The sequence below is a fragment of the Triticum aestivum genome, chromosome 7D, assembly GCF_018294505.1.
Source record: "Triticum aestivum cultivar Chinese Spring chromosome 7D, IWGSC CS RefSeq v2.1, whole genome shotgun sequence".
In the NCBI taxonomy this organism is placed as follows: domain Eukaryota; kingdom Viridiplantae; phylum Streptophyta; class Magnoliopsida; order Poales; family Poaceae; genus Triticum; species Triticum aestivum.
The window spans coordinates 504,688,965-504,709,694 of NC_057814.1; the positions used below are offsets into that span (position 1 = coordinate 504,688,965).

The following is a 20,730-nucleotide window of genomic DNA, read 5'->3' on the forward strand; positions in this document are numbered from 1 at the left end:
TCTTTTGTGAGCGGGTGTCAAACGTCCTCGGAATGGACCGAGGCTTGCCAAGTGGCTTTGGTATACCACCGGGAGACCACCGGTCAAGTTTCGTTCCATTTGGAGGTCGTTTCGTACTCCAACGGTTAACCGGGTAACCGCAATGTTCGTTTGTGTGTTGCAGCAAAACCCCCCTCAAAACCAGCCCAAAACCCAGCAAACTCACCTCCATGCTCTAGGTCGTTCGATCACGATCATGTGGGCGAAAACCGCACTCCATTTGGAGCCTCCTAGCTCCCTCTACCTATAAATAAGTGCCTCTCCCGAAATCCTCTCGCAGATCAAACTCTAACCATCTCCCTCTCCGCGGCCGGACGCGTCCGCTCCGGCCGGACGAAATCGCGCCGCCGCCCTCGCCCAACCAGCGCCTGCCACGTGTCCCTCCGTACGCCGCGCCACCGCGGCCCGGGGAAGCCCGTGGCCGGCCCCCGAAGCCCGTTGCCTCCGCCGCCCCGAAGCCCCGTGCGCTCCGCCCCGAGCCCGCACCCGTCCCATCCTGCGCCGGCGCCGCCTCCGCTCCTTCGCCGGCCGCCGCCCTGCGCGACCTCGCCGCCGCCCTGCGCGACCTCGCCGCCGCCCTGCGCGACCTCGCCGCCGCCTCGGTGCCCGCCGGCGCCACTCGTCGCCGTCCTCCCCGGCGCCTCCGTCCCCGAGCCCCGGGCCCCCCTCTCCTTCTCCTCCGCCGTCCTCCCCGCTCCGATGAGCAGCTCCAACTCCGGTGGCCCGAGCCCGTGCTCCAGATCCGATCCAGAGAAACCCTAGGGTTGACTTTCTTCCTCCTCCCGTTTTTCTCTAAGTCTTTTATCTTCACAGTATATTGCTATGTTCATCGCATCATAAACTCTCTGTATATAGCTTTGTTTCGCGCGTGTAATATATCGAATTGTTCGTCTCATGATGCTCTTCATTTTGTTCCATTGCACCATGTTCATTAGAGTCCATCTTGATGCCCAAATCTCTGGTGCAAAAGTGCTAGTTGCTGTTATCTGCTGTTACTGAGCAGAACTTGGTGATTTGTTATTTTGGTTGCATTTATTCTGTGCATCTTATGGGCATGAGCTCTACATGTGTTTTGTTGTATGCCATGCCATCTTTACAGAGGTGTATACCATGTATTTTTGTGATCTCTGTGGTGACTAGCACAAGCATGCAAACTAGGCTCCGTAATGTTTCTGATTTCAGGGACTTGGTGATTTCTCCAAGTCTTTGTCTGCTGTTATTTTGTTTTGTTGCCATGTAAACTTGATGCTACAGAGTGATCCATGCATATTTTGGAGATGTTCAGTAAGGATATTTTGTAGATATTGTTGTAATTGATCCATTCCTGTCCTTGTTTGCAATTATGGAGTGCCATAACATGACTCAATCTTGCTCTACTTTTGCTATAAAATATTTCTGGCAGAGTGTTTACGTGTTATTCAATTTTGCCAAGCTTGTTGTAGTTGTTTCATACATGCTATGTACTTGCTCTTGCCATGGATATCTTCATAAACATGCCATCTTGCCGTAGGTATGCTTGTGGTGAGTGCATCAAGCTCACCAAGATGCCTTCATATTATTGTTTCTGCCATGCTCTGTTTTCTACCAAGTCTGAAACCTGTTAACGAAACTTGCTATGTTTACATGGTTGCCATCATGTCTTCTGGTCCTTTTTGGCTTATGGTCATTATGGAACTTTTGTCATATGCATTTAGTAAAATACTTCCATGCCTTGTTTTGCCATGTTAAGTTTCTGTAGCATGTTGATTTCGTGCTCTGAACATTGCTACCTGATGATGTTTCAGTCATGTCCAGTATTTTCACCAAGTCTGTGAACCTGATATCTTTTGCACTTTTGCCATGCTTGTTTGAACCTGTTATGTTGTGATCTAGCCGTAGCTCAGTGTTCATCTTTTGTCAAGCATCTCCTGTATATTACTGCCATATGCTTTGTTGCTATGTTGGAGTGCTGTAGCATTATTACTTGTTGCATTCTAAGTGCTATCATGCTGTTAATCGCAGATTCGTGTCATTCTTGTTTTGCTTGCCATTTGCAAACCGTGCATCCGTTTCCGGTGATCTTTATATCGATTTCAACCGAAATCATCTCATCTTTCCAGTGGCATGCTTGGTTTGCCAAGTTACTGCCTTGTTCATCATTTTCTTCTGGAGCACGCATATGCATCGCATATCATATCTCGCATATCATTCATGTTTTGCATCATGTTGCTTGTGCATTTCCCGTGATTGATTGTGGTTCCATTGCTTGTGTTCTTGTCTTGGGTAGAGCCGGGAGACGAGTTCGTGAACGAGGAACCTGTTGAGTACGCTTACGAGGATCAAGCTTTCGACAACTCTGAGAACCTTGCAGGCAAGATGACCACCCCTCGAAATCACTTCTATCTTTGCTTTGCTAGTTGTTCGTTCTATTGCCATGCTGCGCTACCTACCACTTGCTATATCATGCCTCCCATATTGCCATGTCAGCCTCTAACCATCCTTTCCTAGCAAACCGTTGTTTGGCTAAGTTACCGCTTTTGCTCAGCCCTTCTTATAGCGTTGCTAGTTGCAGGTGAAGTTGAAGTTGGTTCCATGTTGGAACATGGATATGTTGGGATATCACAATATCTCTTATTTAATTAATGCATCTATATATTTGGTAAAGGGTGGAAGGCTCGGCCTTATGCCTGGTGTTTTGTTCCACTCTTGCCGCCCTAGTTTCTGTCATACCGGTATTATGTTCCTTGAGTTTGCGTTCCTTACGCGGTTGGGTGATTTATGGGACCCCCTTGACAGTTCGCCTTGAATAAAACTCCTCCAGCAAGGCCCAACTTTGGTTTTACCATTTGCCACCTAAGCCTTTTCCCCCGGGTTTTCGCGAGCCCGAGGGTCATCTTTATTTTAACCCCCGGGCCAGTGTTCCTCTGAGTGCTGGTCCAAACTAGAGCACCGTGCGGGACCGTCCCTTGGCAACTTGGGTTATGTTGGTACCTGTACGCTTCGCTTATCCGGTGTGCCCTGAGAACGAGATATGTGCAGCTCCTATCGGGATTTGTCGGCACATTCGGGCGGCTTTGCTGGTCTTGTTTTACCATTGTCGAAATGTCTTGTAAACCGGGATTCCGAGACTGATCGGGTCTTTCCGGGAGAAGGTTTATCCTTCGTTGACCGTGAGAGCTTATGATGGGCTAAGTTGGGACACCCCTGCAGGGTATTATCTTTCGAAAGCCGTGCCCGCGGTTATGAGGCAGATGGGAATTTGTTAATGTCCGGTTGTAGAGAACTTGTCACTTGACCCAATTAAAATACATCAACTGTGTGTGTAGCCGTGATGGTCTCTTCTCGGCGGACTCCGGGAAGTGAACACGGTTTGAGTTATGAATGACGTAAGTAGGAGTTCAGGATCACTTCTTGGTCACTACTAGATGACGACCGTGCCGTTGCTTCTCTTCTCGCTCTCTTTCGCGTATGTTAGTCACCATATATGCTTAGTGCCTGCTGCAGCTCCACCTCATTACACCATCATTTCCGATAAGTTTAAATAGTCTTGATCTCGCGGGTGTGAGATTGCTGAGTCCTCGTGACTCAGAGATTCTACCAAAACAGTTGCAGGGTCCGACGATGTTAGTGCAGATGATGGGATCGACCTCAAGTGGGAGTTCGACGAGGAACGTGGTCGTTACTATGTGTCTTTTCCTGATGATCAGTAGTGGAGCCCAGTTGGGACGATCGGGGATCTAGCATTTGGGGTTATCTTATTTTCATTTGGATCTTGACCGTAGTCGGTATATGTGTGTATTTTGGTTGATGTATGAATTATATTTATGTATTGTGTGAAGTGGCGATGGTAAGCCAACTCTTTATCCCATTCTTGTTCATTACATGGGATTGTGTGAAGATGACCCTTCTTGCGACAAAACCACAATGCGGTTATGCCTCTAAGTTGTGCCTCGACACGTGGGAGATATAGCCGCATCGTGGGCGTAACATGAAATCTCTTGGAAACACCTTCTTCGCAGTATCAATCTTTCCTATAAAAAATATTCTAAAGACTTCGGTAAAGAGCCTGCAAATGGACTGGAGCAACGATATTGTCACTTTTTCACTTACACGAATATTACCAATAACAGTTTTTGAAAACGCCTTGAGTCGTCCATCCAAAAGGATGGGAAGCCTTGAGGATGAACACACTTGGACTAGCGATGATCCGCTAGAAGTGGTCGTTGAATCAAGAGGATGGGACGCCTTGAGGATGAACACACTTGGACTAGCGATGATCAGCTAGAAGTGCGGGTTGTTGAATCACAATATATTCGCCATGTTGTTAACGAAAGATTTCAAGTCCATAAAGAATTGAACCGATAAAAAAAGTTTGACACACTAACATAAGCTTATCAGATCCGAAGCGGATTTACGAGGGCAGAAAACTTCTTAATCTCATGGAACCGCCAAAGAATAAGAGTAAATTTATCCTCGCAAAATACGATGATCACTGGACAAAGAGCGCAGAACTCTTGAAGATACGAGCTGCAGCTCTGAACGAAACCGTCGCGTCTCGTATAAAAAGTTAAAAACTGGTGGAGGAAGTAACGCAGGCAGCGCACGCCAAACTGGGCTGGCCCATGAGGCGTACCTGCGCGTTTCGCCACGAACTGGACGCGGTGAGCGTCCAATAGGAGGAGCTCTCACCTCAAGTCATACTCGCCCTAAAAAAAGAGCCATACTCACCGACCAGAGATCGCCGGTCATCTCCCCACTTCGCCGGCCACCACCCCCGCTCGACCCCTTTCCCAACCAACGCATCCACTGCTCCTCCAGCCGGGCAGAGCGGAGGCGGCCGCTCGCGCGCGACGGCGGGTGCCGGCCACCTCCCCCAACCCTTAACCTCCCCAGTCCCCACCTCGCCGGCCACCGCCCCCGCACGGTGCACGCCCGCCTCCTCTCCACTTCTCTGCGGACGTCGCTCGCCGTCTCTGTTTCCTGCCGATCTCACTTCACCATCGACAGCAGGCCTACGGTGAGTGCGCTCTGTTTATACATTTTCTGCTAGATTTAATCTATCTACCTGCTTCGTTCTCTGTCCTGTGATGTGCCATCCCGTTTCTGTTAATTGAGTTCAAATTCCATGTTTTTTCTCTTTCTCTCTACCGCTAATGCCTATAAGTCAGCAACGCATGTAGAAGCACACATCAACCACAATTTAATGAGTTCATAAGTAGATCCATATTGCCAGGAGTACCTTGAGGAACAGGTATGATAAAAAAAAGTAAAAAATATCCTTACCTTGAGTCCATATTCTCCATCCCATAGATTGAACCTGTGTCTATACTGAACTTGTTTGCCATTGATTGAACTTGTGTGCATTTTGCACAGTAAGTTCCATATCAAAGGTTCCGCAAGATCTCACTCACAAGTCACAAATCACTGCTGAGGGATCATCCTTGTTTATCCAAGGCCAGAGTTGACGCCCATATTGATGTGACCAACTTGCTGGACATGTTCCTTATTTATACGAGCAATGAGGGTTTTGTCGATGAGTTTGCTTAGTACTACCTCCGTAACTACATATAAGACGTTTTTGCAGTTCAAATTGATGACACGGGCAACAGTAATTAGTGAATGCCTCATGGATAATAAGATGTTATTACTGTTCTTTTTAATATTAGTTTCCTGTTTTCTCAGTCTTGCAATCAGAGTCGGGCTTATACAGCAGAAATGTTTTGGACTTGAGTCGTTGAATGGTCTTTGTGAACACAGATCGATATATGCTGTAGGATAGATGACACAGTTTGTTTTAACCCGAGATGCATGCCTAAGGTTATTGCAAGTGGTAGCTACTGTGAGAATACTGCTATTTCCTGACTAGAGTTAAATTTGTGCATTGCTGTTATACGCTTGGTAGGAAGAAATGATATCTAATATGTTGTGCTAGGTTTTTATTTGTATTCCAGCATATAAGGTTTGCATGTAGATATGATGTTAATTTCCCTCCTTTCATCCCCTTATGTCATTTGCCTTTCATCCCTTTGCTGAACATTTATACATCACCGCCTAAGCAAACAGTCATCTTTCCAACACACTTAACTAAGAACACATGCCGTTATATCTTTCATCTTTTGAGAGCACTTGACAATGGTTCATATAGCATTGTCTTTACCAAATCCATGGTTTCCTGAACATGAAAACTTTCTTAAACACCATGCCTATCAAAGTATTCCAATCTAAAAGGTCCACACAAAATTTTATGGAACTGGAGGTCGAACTCAACATATAAATGCAAGTTATAATCATGTTTTTTACCATTCACATCGATATACTGATGCATTATATGATGTCTAATGCTTTCATACAGCAATATATTGTTTAAGTGGAAACCATGATACTTCGTCCACTCGTTAAAGAACTCTATCCAGCTTTGACCAAAGATACCATCACGAGTTTCTGGATTACATGTATTAAAAGGAAATGACATCCGTATATTTGAGATATAAATTGAAATCGTACCTTCGTTTTTTTTCCTACTACTTATGGTAGAAGTATTGCAGAAAATTTAGCGATTGAAGCTGCATATTCTTGACTTTGAAATGTAATAAGCACTATTATTTTATTTTCTACCGATTGTGTACCAGAGATTTGGGACTAAAATCATAAGCGAAAGGACTGAATTGAATGTTGAAAGTTGTTACGAGAATCCCAAATCTCCACTCTGCTAAATCTGCAAATCCATGATCCGCTGGGGTTTCAAGTGACAACCCATTTAGCACTGGTGCCAGCCCGTTCGCATGGAGAAGCTGGCCAAGGTCAGGGTAGTCGATTCGGGATGAGCTTGGGAACAGAGGAGAGGCCGGCCGGCACCGATGGCGAGGACCACCCCATCATTGTGATGCTCGGCTGGGGAAACGGAGGTGTCCGGGAGGTTTAGGGCGAAGCACTGGATCGATTTTGTGGGTTTACAGGAAGGCACACGTGGTAGGTTGGGGGTTGGTGACAACGGGTGGATCCGAGGGTCACCTGCCGGAGCGGGAGGACGGTAGTGGTCCTGGGCTGTGCTGGCGTGAGTGTCTCTCTTCCTTACACGCGTTGGCGAGCTAGGGGCGGTTCAGCCGTGGGTGAGAACTTGGCTTCGGGGCACGTCAGGAGCAGGATGGCTGGAGGTCCGAAGAGAAGCTCGTGGCGGCGAGCTCGGAGCTTAGGCGGCGGGTTCGATCATCCGCCCATCCTCTCACGTCGGCAGCTGTTCCTCTTCGTTTCCCAGAAGACGAAGGGCACCGGCGAGGAAACCGACAAGAGTTGTACGGGCATTTTTTTTGCCGCTTTGAGAAAGAAAGGAGAGAATAGGCGCCGAACCGGTACGCTGTTACTTGGCGGTGGCAGCACTTCGTAATCTTTTCAACTCCACTGAAAACGATTTCCTGGATCCAGGAAAATGTCGCTCCGCATTTTTACTGTGGCACTGTTGAAACAATTCCCTGGATCCGGGAAAACGTTTGGTTGGGCTCCACCGAGTAGGCTGAGCACGGAGCTGGAGAACTTCCGAACAGGTCCTTATGGTTTATAATACAAGTATTATGCCATTGTTTCTATTTGTTCTACTTCTACATGTTCATTCAGTTGGTTCTTACATGCAGAAAGGAACTCCTGATGAGCTTCACTGAATAATCTTTATAAATCCTTTCTTGGTCATATACTGAAGAAAAATCTTTATAAATCGTTTCTTGATCATATAATGAAGAAAAATCTTGATAAACGGTTTCTTGGTCATTTAATGAAATTTGAGTTCTTACCTGAGGGTGATCACATGAAATGCCTAATGTCCATTATCAAGCATTACCATAGCATATTTAGATAGTCTCCTATCTGGATGACTTCAATTTTATGAACCATGTCATCATCTGGAAAGCTTTACACAACCAATACAAACTGTAGCTCCACCAGATCCAAATGCTCCTCTTTGGAACATGCTCGAGAATATTGCATTAACACCTGAAGATAGGATGGCAGTAGGGATGCACCTTTGCAAGCCAGAGTTTCAAGTTCATTGTAGCTTCCTTATAAGCATGGGTGAGGATTACATCTCATGTTGGGTGTTGAATCATTTATCCGGTGATGATCCTGCTGATGGCCGTACCGATGATCCTATTGATGACCGTACTGATGATCCTACTAATGGTCGTACTGATGATCCTGCTAATATTTAAGTGATTGTTGATTACAAAAGATAAGTACATGGTTGACGGAGTTTCCTTTTGGTGGACTTCTGGTTATGTGATTGATGCACTATTGTGTTCAAACAATCTAAAGTACTGATCTGGTAGGAAATGTGACTTTTGGACATGTTAGCGGTTAACAATCTAAGTACTGATCTGTTCAATATCTTCAAGGTATGATGTAAACTGAGACCTGAAATGTAATGATAATTGGATTTGGTTATGTTTGGTCTTATCTGATTATTAATTCCTCGTGTAATACGTGACCAACAAGTGGTGAGTGTAACCCAGGGAAAAAATGAACCAAACACTGCGTGGAGCTTCTATCCACAGAGACATATCTTCAGGACATCAACCAAACACGGCCTAGGATTCTTTGTGTGCCTGCCTGGGAAATTTGTTAAGCACACTCAGGTTACTCTCAGGCAGGGAATATTCTCAGGCACGTTGCTCAGGGTAGCAATCAAACAGCCCCTAAGTGATTCATGCAGCCCATATTGGCAAAAATAGCTACTTCTCAGTTTCTTTCCGAGAATGACATTTCTCTGTTTTCTTCATCCTTTGGTGATGATTTCATATTTCGTGGTTTCATATTAGTCATTTCTCAGCTGTTCTGTCTTATCTTGTATAACTTTGGTCATTTTTTGTACTTGTACTCACTGTATGTGTTTCCAATGCTGATACTGCAGTATGGCGGCCAGACGCAACATTCCTTATTCTGTTCTTCCTACAGAGGACAGGGATGAGGACAATATTGACCGTCGGTTCACATACACCCCAAAATCCTTGAGGAGGATCCCATGGAAGTCGATTGCCCTAGCCTTATTCCTCCTCTTCCTGGGAAGCTCTCTTCTGTTCCTTTCGTATTTTATATTCACAGGTCACATGGAGGGTGATAGCACTCAGGTGTATGGTCTATTGTTCCTGGGTATCCTTGCCTTTCTTCCTGGTATGTCAATTATACAATTATATCACTTCAGTTTCCATATTGTGATTGATATGCCACTGTTTCATCTTCCAGAGTGAATATTGTCTTATTCAAATTATTCGATGAATATTCCTATAAAAACAATGGCCACTTTCATATGCTTCCTGTAAAAACTTCCTATGTAAACAATGGCCACTTGCACCACTGGAGTAATTAAGCATGGTGCAGTTTTTTCCTCTTCTCATTACATATGTATATACTTCCTATACAAATAGGACCCCTCTAGCTGGCGACCGTTCACCAGCTAGGGGTGGGTGGCATTTGCGAACTGCCGGGATGGCAGTTTTAGTGTTTTTGGGGATGGCATTTTTGCAAATAGCATGGCATTTGTTTGATTTTAGTGCAGTTTTCATCCAAAAACTGCCACCATCAGATCTTGATCGTGTGACGTGTGGGGCGTTCGTTGGGGGCGTTCCTGGTGACCATTCGCCAGGTAACATTACAATACAAATAATGTGTCCACTTGTATTGATGGAGTATGTGAGACAAGGTTTACTGTTGATATATAACTGTAACTGGTATAGGCTCTTCCATTTTTAGACGAAGCAGGCCTATTTTCGCATCTCAATTAATATGCTGAAAACAGAACTTTTCCCATTCTTCTGCATCTCTACTGTTACGCTGGAACCAAATTATCTCACTCTTAAGCATCTCATCTATAGAACCGTTCCACTTTCCAAACGAGTATAATTTTTACATGTACATATTTACATTGCTTATGCAGGATTTTATGAGACCCGAGTTGCATACTATTCATGGAGAGGAGCACCAGGCTACACCTTTGCATCCATTCCTGATTATTAGCCTTTGATTTTAACTCATCTACTGGGCAGTAAAGATAAACAGCAAGAACAAAAAAATGAAACTTCATCGAGAAAGGAATGAGCACGTATTGTTATGTTAGTACTGCAAGTATTTGACATGTAGGTGAAGCCACCTTCTGTTGACTCTGTTGTCACATAAAGATGTTTCGTCAGGCAAGCAAGACATGTGCTGCAGAGCTAAAGCTGCTCTCTTGTGCTTTGCTTGCTTGTTCATAGCTCTGTGGATTGGTGTTTTGGAGTGACTTAAGATATTAGTGATACGATTTTAGTATATTAACCTGTAAATATATATTCTTAGGGCTTTGTTCTGTTTTGCTTGCTGAAGAGGCTATATTTTACCCCATACTAAATATGTAGTTTCTATCAATTGCATTATCGTTTCAGTACTTTCTTTGGATGCTGATACTTGAACCGTATGTAAGTATGCCAATTCTCAGCAAGATTGTTATGCATTTTTAGTGTAGGACAAAGATTGTATTGCATTATTTGGTTTCAGATGACCTGCTGCACTTGTATTCCTATACAACAGAATTCACTGTTAAGATTGGTACACATCTGTATGTTGTAAAAAGGTAAAAGATTGCTTGTTCTCATTCTTATCCTGAAAATGCAACACCCAGTTTATCCACTGTGCTCAAGAGCATGCTAGGTTTGCCATTCTGAACCCTAAAATGCTAGAGCGATTATGTGACGCATCGGCTTGGAGAGTTTGTTTGAAGTCCATGGAAACGTACCTGCCAACAGTAAGTTTCACCTCACGAGTTACCTGCATTTTTACAGCAAGTTTCATCCGTAGTTGACGCTTTTGTTGCCGGCGCTGGTTTAACTGGCGTTGTCACGATTTAATCTTGGGACAATCTAACGTGTGCTACGACTCTCTTCATGGAAAATTTCCCTGCAGAGAGAGGATGCGCATGCAGTTATATGGCCACACGGACACACCCCAAGCAAGAGCAAGGAGAATTCGAGTAGCTGGCTGGCCCTGGCCGCGCGTTCCATCTCCTGAACGTGTTACGCCATCTGCTAACCACGGGACCATCAAGTTCAACAGCTCATTTTGACACGGACACGCACACATGGGTTAAACTAAGTTATCAGTACTGATGCGATCACTTTCTACTTTCTACCGGTACCAAATATAGTCCGGCAAACAAACAAAAAAAAACTATTCTAAAGGTTTCTTTCTAAAGCTGCATTGACGATTGGGCACATGGGAGACTGGGAATCAAACCAGCAATTGACGATCAATCGGTTGCCGTTGATCTTCATATCTCATGGCGAGAATGGTCGAGAGGGTGACGGGATCCTCCGGGAAAAACGGGATGCAGGCTGCAACCGTGTCAACGCCCCTTTGGAATGGAAAAGAAAAAAAAGCCATGGCATCGAAGAAAACGATGCCTTCAAGACGAGTGCCCAACCAGCTCCATCCGCGGCCCACCGGCTACTGTTTGGCGTGGAGTGTCTCTATTCTACCCTTTTTGTTCCAAAATAAGTGTCGCAACCTTAGGACAGAGGAAGTACTATCTTCACATCCGCATGGGTGAATACAATATTATGTTCACAGTTTTGTGCCATATGGATCGTCCAATATCATTATCATCAATTTTTTAGAAGAGCCCCGGATCTGCTCTTCCTGTAATAAGTGCACCAAGCAATGCTGTCCTTGATCGACAGATCACTTCATGGTTCAGTTTTTAAAAATTCATGGCGCCGGCGGTGTAGCCGCCACCACCCACCCACCCACCCACCAGGTCTTGCAAATCGCATTCAGCCATTGACACCGTGCGCTGTACGTCGTCGTCGCAGGCAGAATCCAATCCATCGTCGCAGAAAAACAAACAGCCCGAGAAGCCCTGCGGCGTTAACTACTCGCTCGACACCACACCACCCGGCGGCAGGCAGCCTCTCTCTCACACACACAGAGCCCGGTGGTTGACTACTACCTACCCACTACTCTACTCACTGAGCAGAGCAGCTTTCGGGGCGCGATCCAGGAAGCCAGGAACGGCAAGCCGGCGCCGCGGCGGCGGCTCCATCGCGACGACAAGAAATGGCCACCGCCCTCCGCCCTCCCCGGCTCCCAGGTGCGTCCGCCCGTGCATGACCCCTCATCCCGCCCGATCCCTTCTCCTCCTCGCTCGAAAGTCAAAACCGTTTCGATCCGTAGGGTTTGATTCGGTTTATGCGGGCTAGGATTCCAAGGATTTTTTTTCTCTCACCATGTTATTTGGTTCTAGTTGTGCTGTTATTAACTTACTCCAGTCCCAACTCCCAGGCTAATCCAACAGCTCCTCAATCCTCAAAGCTTTCTTGTTTCTTTGGAGTTTCAGATAATACTAGATGTCTAGCTTGTTAGTGGATGCAGTTTCAGATAATAGATGAACCGAGAGAGAGAGAGAGAGCATAGGTGATGACACTAAAAAAAAAGGAAAATCTATTATCTGCAATGTGTGTAAGCTGGTTATTGCCGGCCGGCGATCTTTGTTCAAGAAAAGAACGTGAGGCCATTCCCAACACGGGTCGATATCAAGAAGGGCTATCTGTATCTATCTGTGGAGCTGGATACAGATGGGAGATGGCAAAATCATTTTGGTTAGGCGTCAAGTCAACGTCGGTAATGTCGTTGGATGAATGCAGAGCAGAACAGTGTAGATGATGGGCACGCACGCTTGTGTCGTTGGCACCTACCAACAATCCATTCCATTCCATGAAAGATTATCAATATTTTTTAGATCGACAACATTGTCAATGCTTATTATTCGGTCTGAAATCATTAAGCACATCTAATCTGTGTTAATTAGTCATTATACGTAATTGTTTCAGTTACTAGATTTTTCACCCTCGTGATTTCTGAATCCTGGCGTTGCGAACACCACCTGCATTGCAGCAGTCCCGGAGCAAGCTTCCTCGCTTCATCGCTTACCCAAGCACAGAGTTGCTGTCACTGGGCGTAGGAGCTTCGCCGCCAGGGCCGGCTCGTATCCAGGCAACGTGGGCGTCCCGAAGCAATGGTACAACCTCATCGCCGACCTGCCGGTGAAGCCGCCGCCGATGCTGCACCCGGGGACGCACCAGCCGCTCAACCCCAGCGACCTGGCCCCTCTCTTCCCCGACGAGCTCATCAGGCAGGAGCTCACGGAGGAGCGCTTCATCGACATACCCGACGAGGTCCGGGATGTCTACGAGCTCTGGCGCCCGACGCCGCTGATCAGGTACAGAAAAGAACCTGCGCTTTTCGCTCTGGATGCAGGGTTCAGGGGAACGTGGAGTGAGGTGTTTGCGGTGGTGATATGGCAGGGCCAAGAGGCTGGAGAAGCTGCTCGGCACGCCGGCGAAGATCTACTACAAGTACGAAGGCACTAGCCCGGCGGGGTCGCACAAGGGCAACACCGCCGTGCCGCAGGCGTGGTACAACGCCGCGGCGGGGGTCAAGAACGTGGTCACCGAGACCGGCGCCGGCCAGTGGGGCAGCGCGCTCTCCTTCGCCAGCACCCTCTTCGGCCTCAACTGCGAGGTGTGGCAGGTGCGCGCGTCCTACGACCAGAAGCCGTACCGGAGGCTGATGATGGAGACGTGGGGCGCCAAGGTGCACCCGTCGCCGTCGGACGTGACGGAGGCCGGCAGGAGGCTCCTGGCGGCGGACCCGAGCAGCCCGGGGAGCCTCGGGATGGCCATCTCCGAGGCGGTGGAGGTCGCGGCCACCAACGCCGACACCAAGTACTGCCTCGGCAGCGTGCTCAACCACGTCCTGCTGCACCAGACCGTCATCGGCGAGGAGTGCCTGGAGCAGCTGGCGGCCATCGGCGACACACCGGACGTCGTCATCGGCTGCACCGGCGGCGGCTCCAACTTCGGCGGGCTCGCCTTCCCCTTCATGCGCGAGAAGCTGGCCGGCAGGATGAACCCGCAGTTCAAGGCCGTGGAGCCCGCCGCGTGCCCCACGCTCACCAAGGGCGTCTACGCCTACGACTACGGCGACACGGCCGGGCTGACGCCGCTGATGAAGATGCACACCCTCGGCCACGACTTTGTCCCCGATCCCATCCATGCAGGTCTTGATCACTGCAACTCCTGTCTCCATTAAATGGCTTCCTGCTCTGTTTACTGATGCAAAGCCATTTGTGCAGGTGGGCTTCGCTACCATGGAATGGCGCCTCTGATCTCCCATGTGTACGAGCTCGGGTTCATGGAGGCCATGTCCATACAGCAAACTGAGTGCTTCGAAGGTACTGCTCATTAACTCACTTTGTTGTTCTGATCATGATCAGTGAACAACTTTTCTTTAACTGTATGAGATGAAACAGCATCTCTGAATTTTGCTGTTGAATTCTCGTCTCTTGCCATATATCTGAACTCAGACATTCCTTGTGTTCGTTGATGAATTATCTGCAGCTGCATTGCAATTTGCACGGACGGAGGGCATCATCCCAGCGCCGGAGCCGACGCACGCGATCGCGGCGGCGATCAGGGAAGCGCTGGAGTGCAAGAGGACCGGGGAGGAGAAGGTCATCCTCATTGCCATGTGCGGCCACGGCCACTTCGACCTCGCCGCCTACGACCGGTACCTGAGAGGCGACATGATTGATCTCTCACACTCCGCTGAGAAGCTCAAGGAGTCTCTGGGTGCCATTCCCAAAGTCTGATGTTAGAGATTCAGAGATTTATAGAAGAACGGTGTGGGAAGTGGGAATACAATAAGATGAACAATGTGGCGCTTTCTTGGTGCATGGCACAAATAAATTTGATCAATAAATGGCCGAAGCATAAGAATGTTTCTAGAAACTTTTGGAAACGAGCCGAAAGTAAAAAGTCGTGTGTACCAAAAGCCTTATCCCAAACACTTTGATGCAGTTTTGTATCCTTAAGGTTATAAGGTTCCTGATTTTGTCAAATTTAGTGGAGAGGGCACGAAAACAACATGGAAGCATGTTAGTCAGTATCTAGCGCAGTTGGGTGAAGCAGGTTTCATAGAAGAATTGAAAGTGTGTTTATTTCCATTATCTTTAACTGGCACTGCATTTTCATGGTTTGCTGCTTTACCACATGGTTCAATTCTCTTATGGTCGCAATTAGAGCAAAAGTTTCATGATCACTTTTATAGCGGCGATAATGAGATTAAGTTGTCACATCTTACATCGGTTAGGCAAAAACATGATGAATCGGTCACTGATTATGTCAAGAGATTTAGACATATAAAAAACCGATGTTTTAGCTTGGTGATAACTGAGAGAGACTTGGCGGATCTTGTTCTTAATGGTTTAAAAACTCACGTTAAAGAGAGGCTAGAAAGTTATGAGTTTTTGAATATTAACCAAGTCTAACAAAAAGTTTTGGCTCAAGAGAATCGAAGTAAAGAGGTTCATAGGTCTACAACCGATCGTCCTAGAATGCATATGGTTGAATACAATGATGATAATTCACACGATGAGGTTGATGTCTATACTACTGAGTTTGTTTGGTCATTAAAGGCCAAACCCTATACATGCAATGCTCTTAAGCCGATTCGCAAGAATCGTGATGATGAGATGAAGTTCACTTTTGATATATCTAAGTGTGATAGAATATTTGATGCTTTCTTGCAAGACAAGATGATTAGAATATCACACACCATAGCGCCGTTTGAGGAGCTAAAACGGCGTGCTTATTGCAAGTACCATAATTCATTTTCTCATGCTACTAACGATTGCAATGTTTTTCGACGACAAATACAATCAGCCATTAATGACGAACGATTGAATTTTGCTGAGATGCAAGTTGATGAATAGCCCTTCCCGATAAACACCATGGATTTGGAGGGAAATAAAATGTTGATTCGGTCTAGCATGGCCGAATCTGGTAATAAAGATAATGTTGTTATTGGTGAACCTAGGAAAGGCAAGGAGGGCGACAAAGTCTTGGGAAGAGAGGTTGTGCTTGATAAGCAACCCGATGGCAAGGAAGTATTGAAGATCACTATAAAAAATCATGCACTCGGGGGGGGGGGGGGTGGGGGGGCAACCACAAGTACAAGAAGATACTCATGTTAAATTTATCAAGCCCAAGAATTCAGAAGTTGGCAAGTGGGAAAAGAGTGAAGCTAAGCGCAAGCGAATCAAGCCAACTTTTGATATGTTGCTATCCAGATATGCAAGTCAAGCGGCCGGTTCTAGCTCTAATCGATTCTGAAGCAAGAGTTTCGACGCTATGCAAGGTCATATGGGTCATGGACACCGACACCATGGGTGTCACAAACCCCGTATGCGCCATATTACATGAGAGACTTCAGTACAGGATGGGGGCAGGCCCCAATGGCTCCTTATGCTTTTCATATGGGGTGGGCAGCACCTAGAAGGCCTGCTCGCGAGAGGCTTTATTATCCCGCACAAGGCCGTTTGAGCTATGGTGCTAATCGGCCAACAAAAATTTCTCCAATCAAGGCAATAAAAAAGTGTCGCGTATTAAGTCACCTAATGCGGAAATTTCAGAATGCAACAAGCAAAAGAAGATCAAAAGGCCGATTGTTGGTAATCTTGCTACTTCTAATGGTGATATTGTTATTGTTCGGCAGGGTTCCATTGTTAATGATCATGAGGCGAGCACAAGCAAGGCCAGACCTAGGGATCCCAAATATACTCAACCTAAGTGGTGTCCTCCCGGTTTAACTAAGACCATGAAAAGGAGATTACAACGCATGAGGAACCACGAGAAGGTAGAACACAAAGAAGAGAAGCAAAGGGACGAATTGTTCAATGAAATTCGGCCCATGGCACTCGCAAAACAAGTGTGGAGGCCTAAACAAAAAGAAAACGCAGATGCTTCTACATTAACTGCAGCAACACCTTCACCACTAAAAGAGGATGATGCGACCCCTATTACATCGTCCACACCACCTGAAACACCCACTTCAATTGAGGAAACTTTAAGCCCAATATAAACATTGGGAGATGAAGATGAGATGGTGGATTACGAATCTACGCCCGTTTACGAAGTTATGGATATTAATATGATGTATTACTTACCTGCCGAGTTTTGTGCTATAGGTGAGGAAGAGGATGTGGACCAGCTGGATTTTGGTCCTAAGAACACTATCTTCGAGAAGCCAAAAGAACCGGTGAAACACTTGAAGCCATTGTACCTCAAAGGTCATATTAACGGATCGTCGGTTGCTAGGATGCTCGTTGATGGTGGTGTTGTGGTAAATCTTATGCCCTATTCGGTCTTCAAGAAGTTGGGGTTAGATGATGATGCGTTGATGAAGACCAATATGGTACTTAATGGATTTGAGGGTAAAGAAAAGATAGAGGCCAAAGGTGTGATGTGCATGGAACTCACTGTGGGAAGCAAAACTTTGGCCACCACATTCTTCATTGTCGAGGTGCAAGGTAACTATAATGTTATATTAGGCTGTGATTGGGTTCATACTAACCAATGTGTGCCATCTACCATGCATCAATTCTTAACACAATGGGTCAATGATGAGGTAGAAGTCATTCACGCGGATAATTCAGCATGTGTTGCTTTGACCGATGCATCGGTGGATTGGAATCATCCCGATGTTACTTGCTTAACAGGGCATGACCTCTCAGAGTTTGATTTCCTTAGTGCTACAAGGAACGGGTCCATTCCCATATCTTTAAAGCCGATTGGTTGTAATCGGTTCCAAGGTATGATGTAAACAAGAATTTAAAATAAATGGCCGATACATAATTATCGCCCTGAGAAATATAAATGGCCGATGGAGTCTTGACATCGTCCTTAGAACAAACACAGTGTAAATTATTTTTCGGCATTCAAGCTTTGCCAAAAACAGGGGGGCATGTGTTGACACCAGATTCTGGCATCGCATGAAATGCAATTAAGATGGTCTCAAATGGAGAAATGATCTACATGAAAAAGTTTCGTATTGTCGACATGAACATCTTTGAAGTTTGGGCCATTGCCATCCGATCTTATCTCGAAGCCGAAGTTGTGTTCGAAATACTGAGATTTTGTATCCAGAGCACCGTTCGGCCAATTACGCCTCAAGGGAGGAATATTCTACATGAATTGTCTTCATCTCGTCGAAATGGTCGATTTTGATATAAAAATTGTATCAATCCGAGATCATATGTAAAATTTACAGCCACCTGAGTGCGGCCCTGTCAGGGGGCAAAAGTGGCGCGCCCCATCAGACACGGTGTCTGATGGGTAGCGCGAGTAACATTCTGTTTTGCGCGAGCGATTCGGCCCCGAAGATGGCTTCGAATCGAAAAAGGATCAACACAAAATTTCTTCGCCTTGTCGAGACGGTCAAATTTGCTTTTGGGCTCATCTTCATCCGAGGTCGTCTATGGCATGTGGGGCCTAAAAACCGAACTGATGTTCCAGACTTACCTAAATCCGAGTTCAGTTAATTTTGGAAAGATTTGGACGTGATTTGGAGTCCTTTTCTTGTACGGAAAGTCTATCCGTATCTTATATACCTAAGGGGTGATGGCCTCTTGAACAACACACAATCGCAAAACCCATCTACTTTTTACCCTAGTTTTACATCTCTCCCTGGTTCTTTCTCTCTTGTTCTTCGTGTTGAAGGGCACCGATCCTCGAGGCTCTAGGGGCGGACGAACCGACCTAGGGCAGCCCATAGCCGTCGCGCGTCCAGACGGGGTCCCTCTCGGGCGCGTGGGGTTTCGGGTCCTGAAAAGCACCCGCCGGATTGCTTGCGTACCGCGCTTCCGGACGGGTCTCCTTCGACGTGAGCTGCGGTGCATCACCCTCGGTGTTGGAGGTACATGGTGATGTGTTCGTGTGCGAACACACTTTTTGGCGACTCCGCCGGAGAAGAAAGATCAAGAATCATCATCCACCATGTCGGATCTCCCCAAGGCTTCAGAAGTTAGTGCCGATAACATCATTAAGCCCGGTCTTGATGAACTATCGGATGAACATCGTCAGGCCTACGAAACGCTCAAGAATCAGTGTGAAGAGGCTTTTGAGGCGCTCAAGAAGAAGCGTGAGGAGCAGGATTTGGAGGCATTTCTTTCAAGCTTCAAGAAGGACCGTCAAGGCAACATCACCCCGGTTGGAAACATCAATTTCCCTCCTCTCATTGACAAACAAGATGTAATCATTGTGAGTAAAGTTTTTTCTCCAGAGCAAGTGGCTGTGATTGAAAGTCTTGTTAGTAAGGGTAATGTGATGACATACAATTCCTTCATAGAAAATACTAATGCTCAGAAAAATATGCCTCTATCATCTAGTGGTACTGTTGGTTTATCTGAAAACCCTAGTCCAACTTTACCTATTTCATCGGCACCTCCTATGCAACAATAATATAGTATGTCATTGAATTTTTACCCTAGTCAAACCAACCAGCTTGTGGTTGCACCTACATATCCTAATCTTATTATGAGTGTGCCCAATTTGGTGTCAATGCCGAATCACTTTGTCACACCACCCATAGGCGCAAGCATGTTTGGTCTTCCGCCGAATTATGGTTCGACATCCATCCCGCAAGTTGCACCACTAGCTAGTACTCAGGTTGCTCCCATGTCATTGCCACACACATTTTCATCTACCTCGCATCCAATTTTAGCTAAATTAAGGGAGGATTTGCATAAGGTGTTTCTAGAAACTTCCGAAAAGGAGCCGAAAGTAAAGAGTCGTGTGTACCAAAAGCCTTATCCCGAACACTTTGAGACAGTTTTGTACCATCAAGGTTATAAGGTTCCTAATTTTGTCAAATTTAGTGGAGAGGGCACGAAAACAACATGGGAGCATGTTAGTCGGTATCTAGCGCAGTTGGGTGAAGCAGGTTCCATGGAAGAATTGAAAGTGCGTTTATTTCCATTATCTTTAACTGGCACCGCATTTTCATGGTTTGCTGCTTTACCACGTGGTTCAATTCTCTTATGGTCGCAATTAGAGCAAAAGTTTCATGATCACTTTTATAGCGGTGATAACGAGCTTAAGTTGTCACATCTTACATCGGTTAGGAAAAAACATGATGAATCGGTCACCAATTATGTCAAGAGATTTAGAGATATAAAAAACTGATGTTTTAGCTTAGTGATAACTGAGAGAGACTTGGTGGATCCTGTTCTTAATGGTTTAAAAACTCACATTAAAGAGAGGCTAGAAAGTTATGAGTTTTTGAATATTAACCAAGTCCTACAAAAAGCTTTGGCTCAAGAGAGTCGAAGTAAAGAGGTTCATAGGTCTACAACCGATCGTCCTAGAATGCATATGGTTGAATACAATGATGATAATTCAGACGATGAGGTTGATGTCTATATGTGACGCCCGGGTAGTTAAGCTAGAATAAACCTCTGTTAATGATGCCACGTCACGATGGTTACTGTTGCTAATCTCGTGTTAGTTCGAAACCGATTCAAATTTAAATTCAAAATCAAGTCAAACGGTAAGTTTTTCAAACATTAAAACTAAAATGTTCAAAATGGGACAAATAAATCCAAAGACATAATGGTGGAGGAACCACATTTTTGTAAAAAAATATTGGAAGCACTAAAATGATTTAAACAGTAGCAAAACAACTATTTGAACGACTTTGGTATTTTATAAAATACTAAACTATTTTATATGAGGGTAAAACTTTTTATAGTAGTGTATTGTTCTGAAACATTATTTTAGGGGCTATAGATATATTTTGCTAAATTAAAATTAATGTGTAACTAAAATAAAACAGAAAAGAAAAATAGGAAAAGGTAAAAAAAAA

At 45.7% G+C, this 20,730-nt stretch overlaps 2 protein-coding genes across 3 annotated transcripts; both read left to right on the forward strand.

The window, feature by feature from the left end:
* The first annotated feature begins 4,656 nt into the window (after window positions 1-4,656).
* Window positions 4,657-10,404, forward strand: LOC123164478 (transmembrane protein 230). Its single transcript, XM_044581990.1, has 3 exons — window positions 4,657-5,035; window positions 8,915-9,174; window positions 9,938-10,404. The coding sequence occupies exons 2-3, from the start codon at window positions 8,916-8,918 to the stop codon at window positions 10,015-10,017; spliced, it is 339 nt and encodes a 112-aa protein (XP_044437925.1). The 5' UTR covers window positions 4,657-5,035; window position 8,915; the 3' UTR covers window positions 10,018-10,404.
* A 1,415-nt stretch (window positions 10,405-11,819) lies between these two features.
* Window positions 11,820-15,061, forward strand: LOC123164477 (tryptophan synthase beta chain 2). 2 transcript variants are annotated; one of them, XM_044581988.1, is made up of 5 exons: window positions 11,820-12,121; window positions 12,925-13,249; window positions 13,335-14,089; window positions 14,165-14,263; window positions 14,430-15,061. In XM_044581988.1, the coding sequence occupies exons 1-5, from the start codon at window positions 12,088-12,090 to the stop codon at window positions 14,678-14,680; spliced, it is 1,464 nt and encodes a 487-aa protein (XP_044437923.1). In that variant the 5' UTR covers window positions 11,820-12,087; the 3' UTR covers window positions 14,681-15,061. The 2 variants fall into 2 exon arrangements, with proteins under 2 accessions (XP_044437923.1, XP_044437924.1); XM_044581989.1 differs by having other exon boundaries at window positions 12,928-13,249.
* Window positions 15,062-20,730: the final 5,669 nt, after the last annotated feature.